The sequence below is a fragment of the Equus quagga genome, chromosome 5 (assembly GCF_021613505.1).
Source record: "Equus quagga isolate Etosha38 chromosome 5, UCLA_HA_Equagga_1.0, whole genome shotgun sequence".
Lineage (NCBI taxonomy): Eukaryota > Metazoa > Chordata > Mammalia > Perissodactyla > Equidae > Equus > Equus quagga.
The window spans coordinates 23,580,369-23,602,364 of record NC_060271.1 but is presented as its reverse complement, the minus strand read 5'-3'; the positions used below and the strand labels follow the sequence as shown (position 1 = coordinate 23,602,364).

At 44.1% G+C, this 21,996-nt stretch overlaps 1 protein-coding gene across 1 annotated transcript in view; it reads right to left on the bottom strand.

The window, feature by feature from the left end:
- The window catches only part of CSMD2 (CUB and Sushi multiple domains 2), a 585,891-nt gene that overhangs the window by 1,962 nt on the left and 561,933 nt on the right, over positions 1–21,996 (bottom strand). Inside the window, exons 60-68 of the mRNA XM_046662326.1 lie at positions 21,475–21,648; positions 18,720–18,893; positions 18,317–18,390; positions 15,306–15,417; positions 14,551–14,730; positions 5,867–5,929; positions 4,412–4,573; positions 2,258–2,370; positions 304–391 (exon numbers count right to left, since the gene is read on the bottom strand). Of these exons, the coding sequence (XP_046518282.1) occupies positions 304–391; positions 2,258–2,370; positions 4,412–4,573; positions 5,867–5,929; positions 14,551–14,730; positions 15,306–15,417; positions 18,317–18,390; positions 18,720–18,893; positions 21,475–21,648 (1,140 nt within the window). The remainder of the gene's footprint in view (positions 1–303; positions 392–2,257; positions 2,371–4,411; positions 4,574–5,866; positions 5,930–14,550; positions 14,731–15,305; positions 15,418–18,316; positions 18,391–18,719; positions 18,894–21,474; positions 21,649–21,996) is intronic.

The window sequence follows — 21,996 nt, the reverse complement described above, 5'->3', positions numbered from 1 at the left end:
TCCTCTATTTTGTATGTGGGATGCTGCCACAGCATGGCTTGATGAACATGTGTAGGTCTGTGCCTGGGATCTGAACCTGCAAACCCCAAGCTGCTGAAGTGGAGCATGTGAACTTAACTGCTGCGCCACCGGGCCAGCCCCCAAAAGCTTTTATCAGAATCTTGAAGGCATTCCTGATCCAAAAAAGTTAAGAACCCCTGTCTTAGACTGTTGAAGTTCACCAATCCCCTACCCCTGCCCCCAAATACAAGATTTTCCCCGACTCCCCTGAGCTCACGCTTCCAGGGGACACATGCTAGTTACCAAGTCTTTGAAAGCCGAACTGCCCGAAGCCTTGGCCCTTGACGGAGCCTTGGTAGACGAAGGTGCCTCCGGAGGACTCCGAGGAGACCTGTGTTGGGGGAGCAGAGAGAGTAAGACAGGAGGCGTGCTCGAAGGAGCCAGAACTCCTACTGGCCGGGCCAGAGACACACTCACAGGTACAGGCTGTGAACACACTGGTGTCACTCATCCACCTGTCACCCTGACAGTGACTCTCTGCCTGACTCTCACCCAGGCAAGGGCGGAGCGTGGCTGGCGTGCTGGGATGGGGCAGGGGCACCAACCGCCTGTAGGAGGCAGCGGGACATCTTTATTTTCTACTGGTCAAGTCACTTAATCTGCCTGTGCCTCAGTCTCTCATTTGTAAAAAGGGGGTAATAACAGTCCCTAGTCATAGGGTGGCTGTGAGGATTAAATGACTTACTATAGATGGACCACTCAGAACACTTAACCTAGATAATACTTAACCTGGATAAGTGTTAGCTATTAGGACTGTGAGGAAAAACTGACTTTTAGAAACAAACCATGATTAAAATGTACCTAGTGCATTTAACGTGCTTTGGAGAGCTCACTACACTTCCAATAGCTATTCATTTTTGGTGGCGGTAGGGGGCTATTTGGGCACTCCCAGTGGACAGTGCTTCCTCTGCCACTTTGCCTTCATGATGCTCATGTAACAGACACAGACGCTCAAACACGTAGCCTGTGGACTGCTCAGCTGAGGGTGTGCTTTGAGGATGCTTGTGCTACTGCTGTACCTTCCAAGTCATGCTCCACCCCTGGGTGCAGCCCTTTGTCTGTTGCACTCTAGGCGACCTCCCCACCTGTTCCCCCACATACGCCCTGGATGGCCACAGAAGTGGGCCCAATGGTTAGCTGTCATCCTTGGCAGTTGCTCCAGCCGTGCCCGGCCCTCCAGAGCTCCTTTCTCGTCTAGCTGCCGGCTTGCACTCTGAGCTCCGTCTCCTGACTCTGACCTTTGTTCTCTCATCTCTCGCAACCCTCCCAGCCTGGTGGAGCCTGTCATTCCTGCACAGCTTTTAGACTACTACTACTACTGAAGTCAGCCGGGGCTCGGATACCCACAGGGGTCCATAGGATGCTCTTGAGAATACCAAGGAAGCAAGTGTATGTGCCAGCCCCAGGAGATGCCGCTTGCTTCTCCTAATGTGTTTGTAAAGCAGTCACTAAAGCCACAGCCTCCACCAGTTACACCTGTCCAGGAGGATGCGCCCTGACTCCTCAGCTCTCTGCTACTCTGGCCACCATGACCTCTCCCTTCTTTCCACTCTTCCTTTTCTAGCTTCAACAATCCAAGACAGGGAGGCCAAGGATGCGATAGGTGACACTATGCTCAACTCGCTGACTTGTGAAATTGGAAGGTATGGGCAGAGGAGCATCACTGGGGACCTGGCTTCCACCTCAAGAATGCCCTAGAATGTAATAAGCCTTTCCCACGAGGGAAGGCAAGAAAGTTGTATCCCTTCCCCCATGTCTTGGTCTCCCAAGCTGTGCTGAGACACCTGCAATCTGCATCCTCCAAGGTGAGGAGATGTTCAAGGCGGTTGTCTGGGCCTCACCACCTTCTCCCGGCTCTCACCATCATGCCATGACCTTCAGCTGACTTGAATTCACTCTTATACCGCTGACCTCCAATTCCTGGCTTTCTGCTCTAACACCAGAACCTACTCCATCTCGCCCAGTTGTGCTGATCCTCCAGCCCTTTTTCTCTTTTCCTCTGCCCACTTCACTAGCAGATGAGGGCTCCCTTGCTCCCAGTGCTGGCCCCACAGAAAACCTCCCCCCAAGTTCCCATGTTGGTCCCAGGAGTTTCCACCCTCTTCTCCCCTCCTCTTTCCTGCCTGTAATCTGGGAATTGGAGATGGGACAAGGGCACAGGGAGGCCAAGGACTGAGTGGGATTTTGCGGAACTTACATGTCCATCTAAAGCCCAGTGGTCATCTTTGAACTTGTTCACAAAGATCTCCACCGGCCCTGTAGTCTGGTAAACCTGGAGCAGGAGATGGAAATCTTCCTTCCTGTAAGTTCCTGGGAGAGGGAAGTGTAGAAGGTGCACTTGAAGCATCTGGGTACATTTCAAATCCAGAATTTGTGGGTATGTGGGCGTGAGCGTCTGACGGGGATTTCACGCGCAGACGTTGACGTAAACATCCCATGTGTAACTGGGAGTGGGTCAGTACGGTGCTGCCTGTGAGCTTGTATAGGCCGATGGGAGCATATGCAAGAAGGCGCATACATGTGTTAATCAACAACTGGATTGCTGGCCTGTGATTGTGACCATATATACACGTCCGTGTGTGAGAATAAAGAGAACACGACTCTGTGTATGTTAATGTGTCATGCGTGGATCTGCTTACAGTTCAGCGGGTGCAGCAATGCATGGGGGCGTGGACAGAGGAGAATGTGACTGTATGAGCACGTCTGAGAGCAAATGAGAGAGTACGAACCTTCAGTTGTGTTTGTGTGCACGCATTGAGTGGACGTGACTGCACGTGGGGTTGTGTGTTACTGTGTGCATTCACTCACGCATTCATCTATCTAGCCATCTATTCAACAAATACCTGTTTCCTAAGATATTTAGTTTATATATATTATATATATTATAGAAAGATTATAGAAAGATTGAGAATTGGAGAAATTTTGAAAAATGCAGAGATGTATGAAAAAAAAATCACTCCTGAACTCACCAGTAAGAAATAACCACTGTTAATATTTTGGTGTAATTACTTCCAATTTTCTTTCTTATGAATATAATTTTTCCTTCAGAAACTGAAGCCGTGTTTTAAATGCATTATAGTAGGTGTATTTCCTCCAAAATTTGCCTAATACTTTATCCAGCAGATATACTATAATTAATATATCCATTTCTTTATTTTCAGACAATTTTCTATTTCCAGTTTTTATGTAATACAAAATAGTCCTGTAATGTGAACATTCTTTATTCATAAATGTCTGACTCCTTCCATAACTATTTCTTATGATGAAAATTCTTATAAATGTAATTAATGGGTTAAATCATTTCAAGGATCTTGATACAAATTGCCAGATTTTTTCTACAACTGTATTATTTTACGCTTTGACCAGCACTGCATCACTGGACCTTGACCAGAACTGAAGTTTATCATTTTAAAAAAAATCTCTTGGGGCCGGCCGGGTGCTGCAGTGGTTAAGTTCGCACGTTCTGGTTCGGTGGCCTGGGGTTTGCCAGTTTGGATCCTGGGTGTGGACATGGCACTGCTCATCAAGCCATACTGTGGTAGGCGTCCCACATATAAAGTAGAGGAAGATGGGCACGGATGTTAGCTCAGGGCCAGTCTTCCTCAGCTAAAAAGAGGGGGATAGATGGCAGATGTTAGCTTAGAGCTAATCTTCCTCAAAAAAAAAAAAAAGAAATCTCAGTGAGATAAGTGGAAAATGACGTTTTGTTTTTACTTTTCTTTTAACTCCTGAAAAATAATTTCTCTCTCTCTTTTTTTTTAAGTATGCTTTTTGGTGAGGAAGATTGGCCCTGAGCTAACATCTGTTGCCAATCTTCCTCTTTTTTTTCTCCCCAAAGCCTCAGTACACAATTGTGTATACTAGTTGCAGGTTATTCTAGTTCTTCTATGTGGGACACTGCCACAGCATGGCTTGATGAATGGTGTGTAGGTCCGCACCCAGGATCCAAACTGGTGAACCCCAGGCCACTAAGGTGGAGTGTGCAAACTTAACCACTCAGCCACAGGGCCAGCCCCTTTCTCTTGTTTATTGACTGTCTGTACTTTGGCTTCTGGGAGTTCTTGGCTCCTATTGTGGTTCAGTTATAGGGATATTGGTCTCTTTTCTATTTATGTGTAAGGGTTCTTTGGATGCTCAATGTGTTAATATTTGTCTTCTATTTCCCTTTAGTCTGTGGTGCTTTGATTATGTAAACAAAAATGAATAGATGCTTACACTTCCCTCTGCCCACCAGAAAAGTCTCAGCCTTGCATGACAGTACAATGCAAGGACAGTAGCCTCATCCTTGCAAAGGGCACCTGCCCCTCCTCCCACCCCCCCAAGGCTTTCCTGGAGATGGCCTGCTCCTTACCAGCCAAGTGCAGCTCCACGCCACTGTGGTCAATCATGGTGGCATTGACCTTGCTGTTGACAACCTGGAAGCCAGTCACTCTGAGCATGGCTGGCTGTTTCTTCCCCTGGTACTCATAGGCCCCTTTCCATAGGGAATTCTTAGCAAAAACATCCCCAGGAACTAGAGGAATTGAGAAAGAAATGTGAGAGGGACTCTCATGTGGCTGGTAGAATTGAGGCCACCTGATGACTGCTCCCAGCTCACTCACTGAGATTGTCTCTCCCAACGCCTGACACGGGGGAGCTGGTGGAGTGCTCTGGCCCTCTTTTGGTCCTCCTTTATCTCAGAGTGGATGGGTGGAGGGAAAGAGAGAGAGGAGATGGGTAAGGAAAAAGGAGAAAACAAACGAGAATGGGAAAGAGAGAGGGAACTAGAAGGAAGAGAGAAGGAGAAAGAAGAAAAGAGAAAAAAAGGAAGGAAGAGGTTGAAAAGATGGAGAAAGAGAAAAAGAAGAGAGAGAAAACCAACATGTGAGTATAGTGTGGTCGGTAGGAACATGGGCTAATGAAGTCAGCTAGATGTGGATTCTAATCTTGGCTGTCACTTAACAGTTGTCTTTGATTATGTGAAAAAGCATTGACTTCCTCACCTGTATATGCCGCACCTGTGGTTCTGTAGACGGGGCCATCCTGCCTACCTCATCAGAGTTACTGTAGGGGTGAAGTGGTCTAAGGTTGCAAATTGTATGTCACACGATGTTGGGCACATAGAAGCACCTAATGAGTGATAGCTACTGTAATGGCTATTTATCCTTGTAATAATCCTCTCAGGCAAGCATCATGATCCCTGTTATACAGAAAGGTAAACAGAAGCTCAAGAAGTGAATCTCATTTGCCCAGGGACACAGCTGCTCAGTGACCAAAATGGAACTTGAACTGAGTTTATGATGCCAAATCAAGCCTTCTTTCCCGTATAACATATGCACCAATGTGGTAAATAAAAGCATAGGGTTCAAAAAAGGATATGATAGTCTATAATGATTTTGCATTGCTCAGGCACACCTGTAGCTCTGTGTTCATTTCTGGACATCACACTTTGAGAGAATGAATACTTGTCTTAAAAATGTAACCATTTCCAGGAAGCTCCCTGGATAGGACCCAGGTCTATGTGTTTTTATGACCACACTGGCTGGTTCCGTGCCAGGAGGAGTAATCAATGGCTCCAGACCTCAAAGCTCTGGACGTTTTTCTGGAAGGCCTTGGCTCTCTTCTGGACAAGCTTTGTGCTTCCTTCAGGCTCACTTCCTCCTGACGTCTGCCCAGGGTTGGGAGTTGGTAGAGAAATCTGTTCTGCTCTATAGCCAGTTTTCCTGCCCTTCCATTGAGCACTTAGAAGCTCCTGTGCATGTTTCTGGGTGACCAGGTGAAGGAAGCAGCACCAATGTCTTGAGTCAAAGATCTGGACCACACATACCTGAGGCTTGGGTGAGCGGTGGTTCTCGGGCGGTATTGATTGGTCTCCCACTGGGCCGGACCTCTGCTGGGGAAAGAGAATGGAAGAAAACAGGCTCAGCCTCTGGTCTACACTCTACTGAAAAAAATAAGAGCCACCTCTCCAGTCAACGGGTTCTTTGAGATCTTGCTTTGGATTTATTCTCTTAGACCAGGAGGTAGACTCCTTTGATGGTCTGGTGATACTAGGACCTTTCTTGGAATGAAAAAACATAAAGAGTTAAAAGGAAATCCATTTTATCAATTACAGTCATTGAAATAGTAAAGAAAGAATTAGGATATAGTTGTATATATGATTCTTTATTGCTGCATTAAATAACAGGATCTAGCAGCGGGCCCAGTATCTACCATAATCTTAAAGTAGTCAGGAGCATTAATAATATTTCATGATATTGGTAATAGTTGTAATATGAAAATCTCTGAAGTTTCTACTGGTGACAAGGTCACAGATATTGCTAAACACTACTATGGGTTTTTGTCTATAACTTAAAGTAAAGGAAATGCTAAATTTCAGTAAGAAGCAGAGGAAAATAAAGACGTCTATTTTCCCATCCTACTACACAGATCTGCTGATGCCCCTATTGAGGACCCTGGGTTGAAAAGCCATGTCCTGGACTCTGCTTTCCTCCCAGATGCCTGGCACGAAGGAGGATGTTCCACCAATCAGAAGTGAACTCCCTGAGCCCTGGTACTTTCAGTGGAGTCCTTCCCTCCCTTGGAGGGATGATGTTAAGACTGAGAAGCCCTCAGAGGGAAAGGCAAAGGCCAAAGCTTTGGGCCTGAGCCAGACAGATGAGGTTCAGGTCCCAGTAGTTGATTTGATGACTGTGTGACCTCGACTAGTCACTTCAGCATTCAGAGTCTTCGTCTCCTCATCTGAAACATGGGAAAATACTGAAACATGCCTCACAGGTCTATGCCGCATAAATGAGGTTATGAACATGAAGGTCACAGTCAATAAATACCAATGTCTTTTCTTCTTTTGCAGAGAAACAACAAAAATATATGCCTTGTCACCAAGCAAGGGCAGATTTTCCCTACTGTCTCCTTTGGGAGGCCACAGAGTTTCAGCACACCCTCCCAACTCTGAAGATCAGCTTATGTTTAGGTACACAGAAGGCTGTGGGGAAATTTTCCACAGTGACTCAATGAAGGTACACTTCCGAACAAAATGCCTCCTTTACTGTCCTAGGTTTTATAAGATGGAGGGAACAAAGAGGGAGAAAGCATTTTATGTGCCAGGTACTATGCTAGGCACTGTATTCATGTAATTTCATTTACTCCTTCTCTCAAAACTGTAAGGTAGAGATTACTGTCTCCATTTTATAGAAGAGAGCTTGTTAAGAGGCTAAGAGGTGAAGGGGCTTGCCCAAGATCATACAGTAAGGGGCTGAGATGAGACTCAACTGCATCTAAAGCATTTTGTATATTTAAATACTGGTACATAATAGCAGCAAAAATAATAAAATATTTCAGAATACATATAAGCAAGGAAGTACAAGACTTGTATATTGAAAACTACAAACCATTGTTGAAAGAAATTAAAGACCTAAATAAATGGAAGACATCCCATGTTCATGATTGGAAGGCTTAATTATTGTTCAGTTGGCAATAGTCCCCAAATTGGTCTACAGATTCAACACAACCCCTATCAAAATCCCAGCGGTTTGTTTTGCAGAAATTGACAATCCAATCCTAAAATTCATGTAGAAATAAAAGAAGCTCAGAATAGCCAAAACAATCTTGAAAGAGAAGAACAGAAAGGAGGACTTGCACTTCCCAACTTCAAAATGTACTACAAAGCTGTAGTAATCAGGGGTGCATGGTGATGGCAGAGGAGCACTTATGTAGATTAAAGGATAAAATTGAGGATCCAGACACAAGCTCACACATTTCTGGTCAAATGATCTTTGACAAGGTGCAAAGACAATTCAATGAGGAAAGAGTAATCTTTTCAACAAGTGGTGCTGGGACAACTGGATATCCACATGCAAAAGCATGAATTTGGACCCCAAACTAACACCATAAAAAACCCTCAAAATGAATCAAAGACCTAAATGTAACAGCTAAAACTATAAAACTCTTAGAACAAAACACAGACATAAATCTTTGCAACCTTAGATTAGGCAATGGTTTCTCAGGTATGACAGTAAAAGCACAAACAAGCAAAGAAAATATAGATAAATTGGAGTTCATCAAAATAAAAAAACATCGTGCTTAAAAGAACACCAACAAGAAAGTGAAGAGATCCAACTCATCAAATTGTATACATTAAATATGTGCACTTTTGTATATCAATTGTATCTCAGTAAGGCTGTAAAAAACCACATCTGAAAAAAAAAGAGAAAATTTAACACAGGACTAAAGTAGAGCTTAAAATGTGACAGCCTAACTTCATTTTAGATGATGAATGAAATAAAGGAGAAAGTATTGTAAATTAAAAAAAAAGTGAAAGACAACCCACAAAATGGGAGAAAATATTTTCAAATCATGTACCTGATAAGGGCCTTCTATTCTAGATACATAAAGGACTCTTGAAGAGACTCTGGACCAAGATGGCAACGTTGGAGGCCCCTGAATTGCCCTCCTCCCATAGATGCACTGACTACACATGGGTAAATTCCCTCTGAAGGAAATCCAGAAACTAGCTGAGTGACTCCCACACATTGGGTGACTGAAAAATATCTGTATCAAAATGAGTAGGAAAAGCTGAGACACACTCTTGCCATAAATCCCACCCCTGGCACAGTGTCAAACAATCAGGCAGGCACCCCCAACTCCCAGCTTCTCCCTGAAGAGTGAAAGGTTTGTATCACACATCTAGCACCCTGACTTTTAAGGCTGCCACCTGAGGGATGGGCATCCAAATCAAGGCCAATGGGGCTTGCACTCATGAGTCCTCTAGGACTATAGAAAAGAAAGAAGCAGTTTTTAAAGGGGTGCAGTAATAACCCCTATGGCTATACACCCAGGCTCAGCACAGAGGGAGGAGGCAAAAATGCCTATCTTCCAATTTCTCCAATTGACTGTATACTTTTCCAATTGCTGCCTGAGGGGTCCAGCTTCTAATCAGCCTGCATCTAGGTCCTGACTGTCATCTTCCCCTTTTGGACACTGATGGGCCTTAGCAGACCCTCAGCTACTGGGATCCACTAAGAACAAAGACAGTGGGTGGACAATCATAAAGGTTTGAGAGGCAACCAGGAGCTTGAGCTGGGCTGATTGATGAGTTCCATCTCCTACACAAGACCAGTCTGTCAAGATTGGGAGAGGTGTATGTTTTATCTAATGAGCAGAAAGAAAAACAGAGAAATGAAGAAAAATGAAGAAACAAGGGAGAATGTTCCAAATCCAAGTACAAGATAGATCTCCAGAAACTGATCTTAATGTAAAGGAGATAAGTGAGTTCTACCCAACAGAGAGTTCAAGATAATGGTCATAAAGATGCTCACTGAAGTCAGGAGAGCAAACCACAAAGTGAGAATTTCAACAAAGAGATGGAAAATATAAAAAAAAGTACCAAATAGAAATCACAGAGCTGAAGAATATAATAATTGAACTGGAAAATTCAATAGAGGGGTTCAACAGCAGGGGTTCAAGCATAAGAAAGGATCTCACATAAAAACATAAGAAAGCATAAAACTCACCGGTAAAGATAAACCCGTGGTTAAATTCAGAATAGTCTAATATTGTAATGTGGTGGGTAAACCACTTATAACTCCAGTATAAAGATTAAAAGACAAAAGTATTAACACAACTGTAGCCAGAATAATTTGTTAATGGATACATAATATAAAAAGATGTAAATTGTGACATCAAAAAAAAAATGTGGGGAGGAGTTTAAAAATGTAGAGCTTTTGGGGCTAGCCCCGTGGCCGAGTGGTTAAGTTCGCGTGCTCCGCTGCAGGTGGCCCAGTGTTTCGTTGGTTCGAATCCTGGGCGTGGACATGGCACTGCTCATCAAACCACGCTGAGGCAGCGTCCCACATACCACAACTAGAAGGACCCACAACGAAGAATATACAACTATGTACCAGAGGGGCTTTGGAGAGAAAAAGGAAAAAATAAAATCTTAAAAAAAAAAATGTAGAGCTTTTGTATGCATTCAAAGGTAAGTTGCTATCAGCTTAAAAAAGACTGTTATAACTATAAGATATTTTATGTAAGCCTCATGTCAAACACAAAGCAAAAACCTATAGTAGATACACAAAAGATAAAGAGAAAGAAATCAAAATGTACCATTACAGAAAATCATCGAATTCAAAAGGAAGAGACCAAGAGAAGAAGAAAGGAACAAAAGAACTATAAAGCAACCAGAAAAAACTAACAAAATGGCAATGGTCAGTCCATACCTATCAATGATTACTTTAAATGTAAATGGACTAAAGTCTCCAATCAAAAGACAGAGAGTGGCTGAATGGATAAAAAACCCAGACCCAACAATATGCTGCCTACAAGAGACTCACTTCAGTTTTAAGGATATAGACTGAAAGTGAAGTGATGGAAAAAGATATTCCATGCAAAAGGAAACCAAAAGAAGGCAGGGATGGCTGTAGTTATATCAGACAAAATAGACTTTAAGGGAAAAACTGTAATAAGAGACAAAGGTCATTGCATAATGATAAAGGGATCAATTCATAAAGAGGATATAGCAATTGTCAATATATATGCACCCAATACCAGAACACCTAGATATATAGAGCAAATATTAACAAATTTGAAGGGAGAAATAGACAGTAATACAATGATAGCAGGGGACTTCAATACCTCACTTTCAACAAGTGATAGATCATCCAGACAGAAAACAATAAAGAAACAATGGACTTAAACTACATATTGGAACAGTTGGACCTAACAGACATATAACACCATCCAACAGCAGCAGAATACACATTCTTCACAAGCACACCTGGAACATTCTCCAGGGTAGATTATATGTCAGGGTACAAGACAAGTCTTATAAATTTAAGAAGACTGAAATAATATCAAGTATCTTTTCTGACCACAGTGGTATGAAACCAGAAATCCATTACAAGAAGAAAACTGGAAAATTTACCAAACGTGGAGATAAACAACATTCTCCTGAGCAACCAAAGCATCAAAGAAGAAATAAAAAAATGCCTTGAGAAAAATCAAAATGGAAACACAACATACCAAAACTTATGGGATGCAGCAAAAGCAGTTCTAAGGGAAGTTTATTGTGAGAAACGCCTATACTAAGAAACAAGAAAAATCTCAAACTGTATTAACTGCATTAGCAAAATGAAGGATAAAAATCATAGGATCATCTCAATAGATGCAGAAAAAGCATTTGACAAAATTCAACATCCTTTCATGATAAAAACTCTGAACAAAGTGGGTATAGAAGGAATGTACCTCAACATAACAAAGGCCGTGTATGACACACCCAAAGCTAATATCATATTAAATAGTGAAAAGCTTACTCTAAGCTTAGGAACAGGACAAGAAAGATGCCCACTCTCACCACTTTTATTCAACATAGTATTGGCAGTCCTAGCCATAGTGATTAAGCAAGAGAAAGAAATAAAAGGCATCCAAATCAGAAAGGAAGAAGTAAAATTGTCTCTGTTTTCAGATGACATAACATTATATATGGAAAACCCTAACAACTCCATGAAAAACTGTTAGAACTAATAAATTCTGTAAAGTTGCAGGATACAAAATCAATATACAAAAATTGGTCACATTTCTATACACTAACAATGAACTATCAGAAAAAGAAATTAAGAAAATAATCCCATTTACAATAGCATCAAAAGAATAAAATACTTAAGAAAATATAACCAAGGAGGTGGAAGATATGTACACTGAAACTATAAAACATTGATGAAAGAAACTGAAGAAGGCACAAATAAATGGAAAGATACTCCATGTTCATGGATTGGAAGAATTGATATTGTTAAAATGTCCATACTGCCCAAAGCAATCTATAGATTCAATGCAATCCCTATCAAAATTCCAATGGCATTTTTCATACAAATAGAATAAACAAATCCTAAAATTTGTATGGAACCACAAAAGACTGTGAATAGCCAAAGCAATCTTGAGAAAGAACAAAGCTGGAGGCATCACACTTCCTGATTTCAAACTATATTACAAAGCCACAGTAATCAAAACAGTATGGTATTGGCATAAAAACAAATAGACCAATGGAACAGAATAGGGAACCCAGAAATAAACTCATGCATATGGTGATCAATTAATTTTTGACCAAGGGGCCAAGAATATACAGTCAGGGAAAAACTGGAAATTCACATGCAAAAGAATGAAACCAGATTCCTATCTTACACTACACACAAAAATCAAATTAAAATGTATTACCCTTGAAGGTAAGACCTGAAACCATAAAACTCCTGGAAGAAAACATGGGGAATAAGCTTCCTGACATTGTTCTGGGAAATGATGTTTTGGACTTGACACCAAAAGCAAAGGCAACAAAAGCAAAAATAAACAAGAGGGACCACATCAAATTAAAAAGCTTCTGTACAGCAAAGGAAACCGTCAACAAAATTAAAAGGCAACCTGTGGTATGGGAGAAAATCTTTGCAAACCACATATCCGATAGGGGGTTAATAACCAAAATATATAAAGAACTCAATGGCAAAAAAACAAATAACCCAATTAAAAAATGGGCAAAGAACTTGAGTAGGTATTTTTTTGAAAGAAGACATAAAAATGGCTAACAGGTACTCAATATCACTAATCGTCAGGAAAATGTAAATCAAAACAACAATGACACATCATTTCATACCTATTAGGATGGTTATCACCAAAAAAACAAAAGATAACAAATGCTAGTGAGGATGTGGAGAAAAGGGGGCCCTTGTACACTGCTGGTGGGAATGTAAATTGGTATAGCCACTATGAAAAACAGTATGGAGGTTCCTCAAGAAATTAAAAATAGAACTATCATATGATCCAGCAATCCCACTTCTGGGTATCTATGCAAAGGAAATGAAATCACTGTCCCAAAGAGATACCTGCACTCCCATGTTTGTTGCAGCATTATTCACAATAGCCAAGGTATGGAAACAACCTAAGTGTCTGCTGATGGATGAATGGATAAAGAAAATGTGGTATATATATATATATATATATATATCCAGACACAAAAGGACAAATATTATATGATTCCACTAAGATGAGGTACCTAGAGCAGGCAAATTCATAGATACAGAAAGTATTGTAATCTACACAGAAATCGAAATATAATGATGTACTCCTGAAATTTATATAGTCATAAGCCAATGTTACCACAATAAAAAAAATTTAACAAAAACCCAAAGTATAACAGAGGTTATTAGGGGCAGAGGGAAACGGAAATGGGAAGTCATTGTTTAATAAGTACAGAATTTCTGTTTGGGACGATGAAAAAGTTCTGGAAGTGGATATGGTGACAGTTGCGTCATGGACTTCATGCCATTGAATTGTACACTTAAAATGGTTAAAATGGTGAATTTTATATTATATATAGTTTACTACAATAAAAACTTAAGTAAATGTACTCTAAAAAAGAAGCCTTATATCACCACCAAAGGTGGAAAAGAAATATTACTTTTCATAAATAAAAGAAATTTACAACCGTTCACACAATGAAATACGACAACGCTATAATTCCAGCTCTGACAAAGGCTCTGAACCTGAGGCCGGCTCTCTCGGAGGGCAGGACAGCACAGTACCTAAGAGCATGGATTCAGGACTTAGAGCTTCAGGGTTCGAATCTCAGCTCGTTCCCTTTATGAGCTGGTAACCTTGGGCGTGTTACTTAAACTCTCTGTGCCTTGGTTTCCTCCTCAAATATTAACTGGGGAATTGAAAGCACCTGCCTCATAGGATGACTGTGAGGATCAATGAATTAGTGCACAAAGTACTTAGAACAACGCCTGGCATGTGTGAGAGCAGCACCTGTAAGGGAGAGTTTAACACCATTCCAGCACCAAAATGATACTTTACCCTTGCTGGACTCTTCACTTAAGATGGGACCCAGATCGCCTTCTCCAGGAAGCCTTCCCTGACTTCTCCCCTCCCCCCCTTAGGCTGAATTAGTGCCCTTCCTCCTTGTTCTCTCAGCATTCAGCACATCTCTATGTTCCTGAAGGTTCTGTTCTCTCTGACAATGTGTGTGTCTTCTGCAGCTGAATGTGAGCTCCCTTAGGGCAGGGTTTGTGTCTTCCACCTCCCGATCCCCCAGACCCAGCACAGGCGTGCCAGTGATATTACTCAATAAACAGAGAAGGAACGCATTGAGAAGGCAAGGGAGGTCTGGCACATCTTGGTAACCCCGAGGGACCCGCGGGTGGGTGCTGTTTTATCAGGGTTATAATACGTGTAATGCATTATTCCAGTTTGGTGGAACAGAGAGCTTTCTCTGTCTGATGATTAAGCACAATCCTGGGACAGTGTCTAAGCTCAGGCAGAAGGTAGCAAAATAAAAGTCGAGATGGCCTCCCTATGTGCCTCTTCCGGCTGCTCTGGTTCCATCTCTTGGAGACTCGACACCTCAGAAGATCAGGAGCAGGATCCCGCTCCTGGAAACCATATTTCTTGCTTCTCTCTTGCCCTCCTCGGCTCCAGACGTCGCCTGTGGCCTCCCACCCTGGCGAGCTCACCTCGTGGCACACTCACCCAGGCAGACGGGGGGCTTGCCTGTCCAGCTGCCGTCAGCTTTGCAGGTGCGGTGCTCGGAGCCGCCCTTGAGGGAGAAGCCCTCCTGGCAGGAATAGATGAGCGTGTAGCCCATGGAGGGCAGGTCCAGGGCCCCGACGTCGGCGTGGGTTGGCGTCTCTGGCTGCTTGCAGTGGTGGGCTGGACGAGACGAAAGACATCGTTGGACCGGGGGAGATTAGGGTCTTCTGGAAGGCTTCCAACTATTTCCCCTTTCCTAGATGGGACAGCCCCTTCCTTTCCCTCATGGGCCCCTTTCATGTCCGGCCCCAGTCCCCCTCACACCCCGATGTTGACGTCTATGTGAATGGCCAAGATGGAGATCGTGTAGACATTGGCTTATTCAACCCTGGGGGAACTCAAGCCTGTAGCATTTTTCATGAGGGAAGAGGAGTAATTATGGTCAAAAGCCTGAAACCTTCTATTCCGAGGGCTGGCCTTGTAGCTGTTAGTTTTTGGTGCCACTGGAAAATTGTTTCTTTTTTCTTTGCTAAGGCATAAGAATTGCCTTCAAATATCAGAAATGCTTTTGTGTGGAAATGTCTTCTGTGAGGCCCCAAGGGATAAGGACTACCAAGAGACCAATACTGGTCCCAGTGAGAAATTGTGAGCTCCCCATCACTCAGTGCATTCAAGCACGCCCTGGATGCTCAGCTGGGAGAGACAATGCGTTGCCAAGAGGAGTTGTCTTGGGATGTGGGTAAGTCTGCACTCACGGACACAGTCGGGCGGGGTTCCGCTCCAGGTCAGGTTGGGGAGGCAGGTCCTGGTGGTGGAGCCCTGAAGCAGGTAACCTTTTTGACAACGGAAGAGCACTGTGCTTCCAACCTGTGGTGAGGATGGAAGGTCTCAAGGTCACCTTCCACGAAGCGATGCTTCATACCTGTTACTTGACTACTTGCCCTTGACCCAACTTCCACCCGCACCTTTGCCTCCATCAGCAACACCCTTCTTCTACTTCACTGCCTGGCTTAATTGTATTTATTCTTCGAGACAGCTTATATTATGCCTCTTCCACGAAGCCCCACACAGCCCCGTGAGCCAGATCAATGCTCTTATTGGACATATCACACTCTGCTGGGGTGGACAGAACGCCTGACTCCGAATCAGCAGACCCTGATCTGAGTTCGGGTTTCTGCATTTACTCACTGAATGAAGGTTGCAGGACCTCTCTACACCTTAGTCTTCCTATATACAGAGTGGGGACGATCAGCCCCGCCACAACTACCCTGGAATCTTGCGACACCTGAATGCGATGGTGGATTGGAAAGCATTTAATAAAATGGGTGGGAAGAAATGTACGAAATAAAATTATTACTCTGTATATCTCTTTCTTCTATGAAACTGCAAACTCCTTTAGGATGGGGGACTTGTCTTCCTTACAGACATGTCCCCTATCGAACCTGGCGCTGGGTTTTGTAAATACCTGTTGAGCAGAACTGCCTCCCTCCCTCTCTCCCTGTGCTCACTTGTTTTCCTCACTCTCACCCTTGACTAGCCCCTCACTGTCTGACTCGACACCCCTGCAGCCCCCAGCTCCATCTCTCCTTCTCCAGTCAATCCATGGGGCATAAGGCTGCCAGATCAGCCTCCTAAATTGCAACTCAGGTTACACTATTTCCCAGCTCAAAACACTCATGTGTCTCTATTCAGACTCAAACACAAAGTGAAACTCTTCATTTCCACTCCCTTGCTCCAAGCCCAAGGTGTTTGTCTTGCATTTCATCCTCTCATTCAGCAAATGGCACCTTTGTGCAAATGCCACTCAGCTGTGCAAATCAAAAACCTTAAGTCATGTTTGATTCCTCCCTTTCCTTTAACCCCTCAGTCCAATCCATCAACAAGTCCTCTTGGTTCTACCTACAGAATACGTCCTGACCCGTTCACTTCTCTCCGTGTCTGCTGTCACTACCCTTGCCCAGATCCACCCTCACCTTTCTCCTGAGCCACTGCAATGGTGTCCCACTTGTCTAAGTGTCTCCATTGTTAACCCTCTATTATTCATCCCCTCCTCAGCTTCCTGAGCGATAGTTCAAAGGGTGGATGAGATTGAGTCACCTTCAAATGGTGTCCCATGACATTCAGAATAAAACCCAAAATGCCTATCATGGCCTCAAGGTCCTAACTGACCTGGCTGATGTCTTTCTCTTTTCAAAAGCTATGATGTGATATTTGATGCATATAAAAGAACATATGGAATATAGAGAGACATGAATCATCATCATAAAGTGCACACCTTAACTTGAGCCCATTACTGAAGAGCCAGAACATTATCAACGCCGTCGTAACTATGTGTGTTCCTTCCCCGCCCCATCCCTTGGCTCCCCCTCAGTGATAACCCCTGTCTTGGATTTTGTGTTAATTTCCTCGCTTTGTTAAAAAATAATTCTATCACATATGCATACATATGTCTCTAAACAATATAAGTTTTTCTTGGTTTTAATCTTTATAGAAATACTATCACACCACCTTTGCCATTCAATATTATGTTTCTAAGATTCATCCGGGTTGTGTAGAGCTGTGTTTCATTCATTTTGAGGCTGTAAACCACTGCGTGACTGTACCATTTCTCACGTCTCGGTAACGTGTGCAAGTGTCTCTGGGGTTGGTTTCTAGGCTTAGAACCTTTGGGTCAGAGGACGTGTGAATATTTAACTTTACAAGACAGCGCCAAGCTGTTTTCAAACCTAGCCTCCCTCTTTGGCTTTATCTCCTTCTCTCTCATTACGTTGGACCGCTGGCTGACCTGCTCTCTAGTCCTTCAACCTACCAAGCATGTCCCTGTCTCAGTGTCCCTTTTCACGGGCCCCTCCCTTTGCCAGGAATGCTCACCCAGCTCTGCCCAGGGCTGGCCCTTCTCATCATGGAGGTCACAGGTCAAGTTTAGGAGGACTCTTCCCTCACTATACTTTCTAAAATAGCAACCCACCCAGTCACATCATTTTACGTTACGCCATGTATGGTGCTCATCGCTCTCAGAAGTCATCTTATTTGCTCATTGTCACCAGCCAGGGAGCTCCCTTAGAGTGGGCACTTGGCCTGTCTTGTCCCCACTGTACTCCTAGCACCTAGAATAGTTCACGGCAGTAAATATTTGTTGAATACAGACCGAGTGAGTAAGTTGCATTCCTGGGCTAGACCAGCCGGCCTTTTCCCCTGGGCACACCCTGGGCTCCAGTTAATTGTCCTGCCTTGAACACACCCATCCTTCCCTGCTTCCTGTTCTCTGTTCAGAGTGTCCCATCTCAGGCTGTGCAAATGCCCTCCTTCTCCCGAAGCTCATTCTGAGATGAGTCCATGGAGCCTGTATGCTATTGGGATGGGCCCACTGGGCAGGGGCTGCCTCCCATGTGGCACTTGCTCACTCCCGCCACCTTGTCTGAGCCCTGCGTCTGTGGGTAGGGCATGGGTACCTTGAGGACAGAAAGTCCGTCTGTCTCACTCATTTCTGTATTTCTACAAACACCCTGTGCCAACTGCATGGGGTTGCTGGGAAGTGTTTGTGGAGCTCCATGTGGATCTGTTCTTCCACATCAGCTTCTCAGATGGATGGAAATGCCTTCGTTTTTTTGAAGAGTGCTCCCATGCAGCATGGTTCAAAGAGGCACAGTGATTCCTTTCTCCAGCTTCCAAGGACAAGACCTTGGAAGGCCCCCAGGTCCTCTGAGGCTGATGGTGACAGGAAGGACAGGAGGCAGAAAGACCCGACCTTGGTAGACCTCATTACCTGGTAGCCCTGGGAATTGTTCTGTATCCCAAACTGTGGCATGCCGGGGTCTGCACACATGGTCAGCGTTGGGTCTGGATTGCAAAACAAAAGAGACCACATGGTCACTGAAGCTTTCATTACCTCCACTCACTCTGAGAAAGAGACATAGGAAGGAAGATGGAGCCATGTTCTGCCTCCCCTGACTTCTCATATCTCCACCTGCGTCCTACGCCCGGCTGACTATATGCTTCCCGGTAGCACATTAACTCTGGCTCTTCACATCCTGCTCTAAGAAGCTCGGAGGAGGATTTGTTCCCTTTTGCAGATGAGACCACTGAAGACAGAGAAGGAGAGTCATCATCTCAGGCCCAAAAGAGGGATACCCACCAGCTGGGATGCTCTGCCCCAGGTCACCTCTTACCTATGCAGCTGGGCTGGGTGCCACTCCATGTCCCATCCGACTGGCAAAACCTCCGTGGAGATCCCACTAGCACCAGAGGGGGCTGGCAGGAGAAGGAGACAGACGACCTGTAGGAGAAGCCTCGGTCCTCTCTCCTCCCGCGGGGTGGGACACCGGGATCTCCACAGAACACAGCTGGGAAGATGAAGGGAGCAAGGCAGGTCCAAGTTGCTTCCTAGTGCTTAGTCTGCCCACCCCCAACCCCCGCAACCCCCCCCCAAACCAGCCTTTGTTCTCTATTCTACTTTCTTCCTGCTTCCACTTCAACTGTGGAAACTGAGGCAGCCCTGGATAAATGACTACAACTGCCTCAGGGCTGCCGTGTGTGTTTCCTCTCCTTTCACATTCAAAATGCTCATTAATAATCATCCAAGTAATGGAGTAACATTACAGGAAGTTTAGAACATCGAAAAAACATAAACTACAATCCCACTACCCAAAGCTTTGTTTTCCATTTTCACACTCGTTCCCTTCTAGTCTTTGTTTGGTTTTCTGTGAACTTGTGCATGGCTGTGAACCCAATGTCCAAGTGTTGTTAACCTCGCTTTGTTCATTTACTATCCTGTAAACATTTCCCGTGGTTATGACATCATTACAAATTACTGGCTACATAATTTTTCAATGAGAGGTTACACCATAATCACAGTTTATCATAATCCTTATATTAGGCATTTTCTACTATTATAAAGTTAAATAGGGCTTTTCTTTCACTTGTATTATTTTCTTAGGGGAGTTCTCTAGTAGACTTATTATTTTTAAAGGCTTGAGTGTGTTCACTCAGGCTCAAAGATCTTGATGTGTCCCGCCAAATGTCTTTCCAAGGGGTGTGCATTTACACTGCGGTGGACAGTGTACGGAGCGGGCTCATTTCATTCGGGTCATGAGAGTGTCATTAAAAATTGACTACCCAAGGCAAAGTTCCCCAAGACATTACTTCAAGCATGAAGAACATTCTTTACGGTATGATGTGAGTGTGTGTGTGTGTACGTGTGTGTGTACATAGACTCACGAGTTTGTAATCACATGCAAAATTAAATGGAAGCCTTTGCCCCAGAAGCTAGGGAGTCTGGACTTGACCAATCAGAAGCCAGTCAAAGGCTGAGTTGATCAGAAATCACCATATCCAGGAAGAGGCGGCTCCAAGAATAAGAAATAGAAATGGATGACGAAGAAAGGGCAGCTCAGTCTTGCTAATAAGCAATGTGATGCCAATTCAAATAATGAGATACCTTTGTAAACTCCTCAGGTTAGTAAACATTAAAAAATATTGGCAAAATCCATTGTTAGTGAGGGTGTGAGTCAAGAAATGTTCTCATTAACTGCTGGTGGGAGTATAAACTGGGACACTTTTTCCAGAAGGCAATTTGGCAACACGTGTCAGGAGGTATAGTGTGCATGCCCGTTGGCCCAGCAGTCTCACTCTTAGGACTTGACCACGAGTGTAAAGAAATGCTATTTTCAGGGCTATTTGTGGCAGAACTACTTCTAACATCACTAAATTGGAGAAACCTAAATTCATCACCAATAGGGGAAGATGAAACAAGTTGTGGTATCTACAACAAGGAAACTCTTGAAAGCCAGGAAAGAGAATGATGTGCAGATCAGTATGTACCGACAGAGAAAAGAGGTGATGGCCTATCAACGAATACAAGTTATGAACTCACATGTACAGCACGATTCAATACCGCTCATAGGAAATTGTGCACATATGGCTGTATACGCAAAATTGCAGAGTGACCAAGGCGGAAGCACCGCCAAAAGCTTAACTGTGGTGGCCTCTGGGAGGTGAGAGTTCAGATCATCATTATGTTCCTTGTATTTGCAAATACGGTACACACTTTTTTTTTTTTTATGATGACCATAACTCATTGTTAAAAAGCAATTCAGCTATGTCTCAAGAAGAAAAGTGAGGTTTCTGAGTCCAGACTCCACCCCAAGACATGCTACATTCCTAATACTCCCCTGGAGGTATGCAACGGTCTGAGGGGTTAGCCATGCACCAAAGGCTGCCTTTCCTGTGTCCCCTTTTCAGCTCCTGGCCCTTGTCTCAGCTGAAATTTGCCAAATTAAAGCAAATTTTCAGAGGTACCAAAACAGTGGCATGAGTATGCTGATAGTTTTCAGCAGCATTAGATAAATGCCAAGGAGAAAGAAAAAACAGGTCCCACTGTTTGTCCAAAGTAGGGGCACCGAGAAAACCTTCCAGAACCCATTCACGGGATGTGACAAGAATAAGCAATCTGGAACGTGCTTCTCTGGGGCCTCGGTGAGAAATAAGTCCTGGAATGGAGATGGGGCTCTTCGGGACACAACTGGGCCTGGTGTATAAGAAATAAACCCTCTCACCAGAAAATCACAGATGCCCCGGGAGTCTTTTCTGTGCAGGCTATTTTCCATGAAGATAGGCATGTTTCCCGCACTGGGTCTCCCAGATCTTCGGGCACTCTCCCATCCAGTTAATGACCTTTCAGATTAAGAAACACCTCCCTTATCCCTGACTTAATTTCCTACCACTGTGACTCCACACAGTGTCCACAGCCAGGGCTCAGTTAAGATATTCTCATGTTTTCCTTTAAATTTCCTTCTTTCTTTAATAGTGTCTTTGACAAGGCTTCTCCGTGATTTTGGGGAGGGGACTACCTGTTCCGGGCATTTGAGCAGCAGACCCCTGAGAAGGGAAGAGGAAGAAACCAGAAGATAGGATGTACCAACTTACGGAAACACTGAGGCAGCTCTCCGGTCCAGGATCCGTTTCCCTCACAGGTGAGCACCGCAGGCAGGGACAGCTGGTACCCTTCCAGGCAAGCATACGTCACGCTTGAGCCCCACATGAAGTCAGACCCCACCACTTTCCCATTGGGGATGAGCTGAGGCGGCTTGCACATGATAGCTGGGGGGAGACCAAAGCCGGCTGAGTTCTGGTGCTGTCCTGGGGAAACCAGGCCCCAGTGACCAGCACCAATGTCACTGGCTCCTTTGCACCTGCCGGGAGTCTGGCTAAGCAGGAAGAATCAGAAATGGCCCCTGTTACTTTGGGAGCCCTTGTCTTTTCGCACCTTACAATGTCCCCTTTCAAGTGTGACAACCCACTCCTCTCTTTGCACAGCCCTCTCCTTGCTGTTCAAGGCCCAGGCCTTACCCTGGTACCTTCTGACTCCCTCCTTGCAGATGTTCAAGGACCAGTCCTCACATCCCATAACCCTTGATAAGATGTTAGGTCTCTGCCTTGTTACCTCCC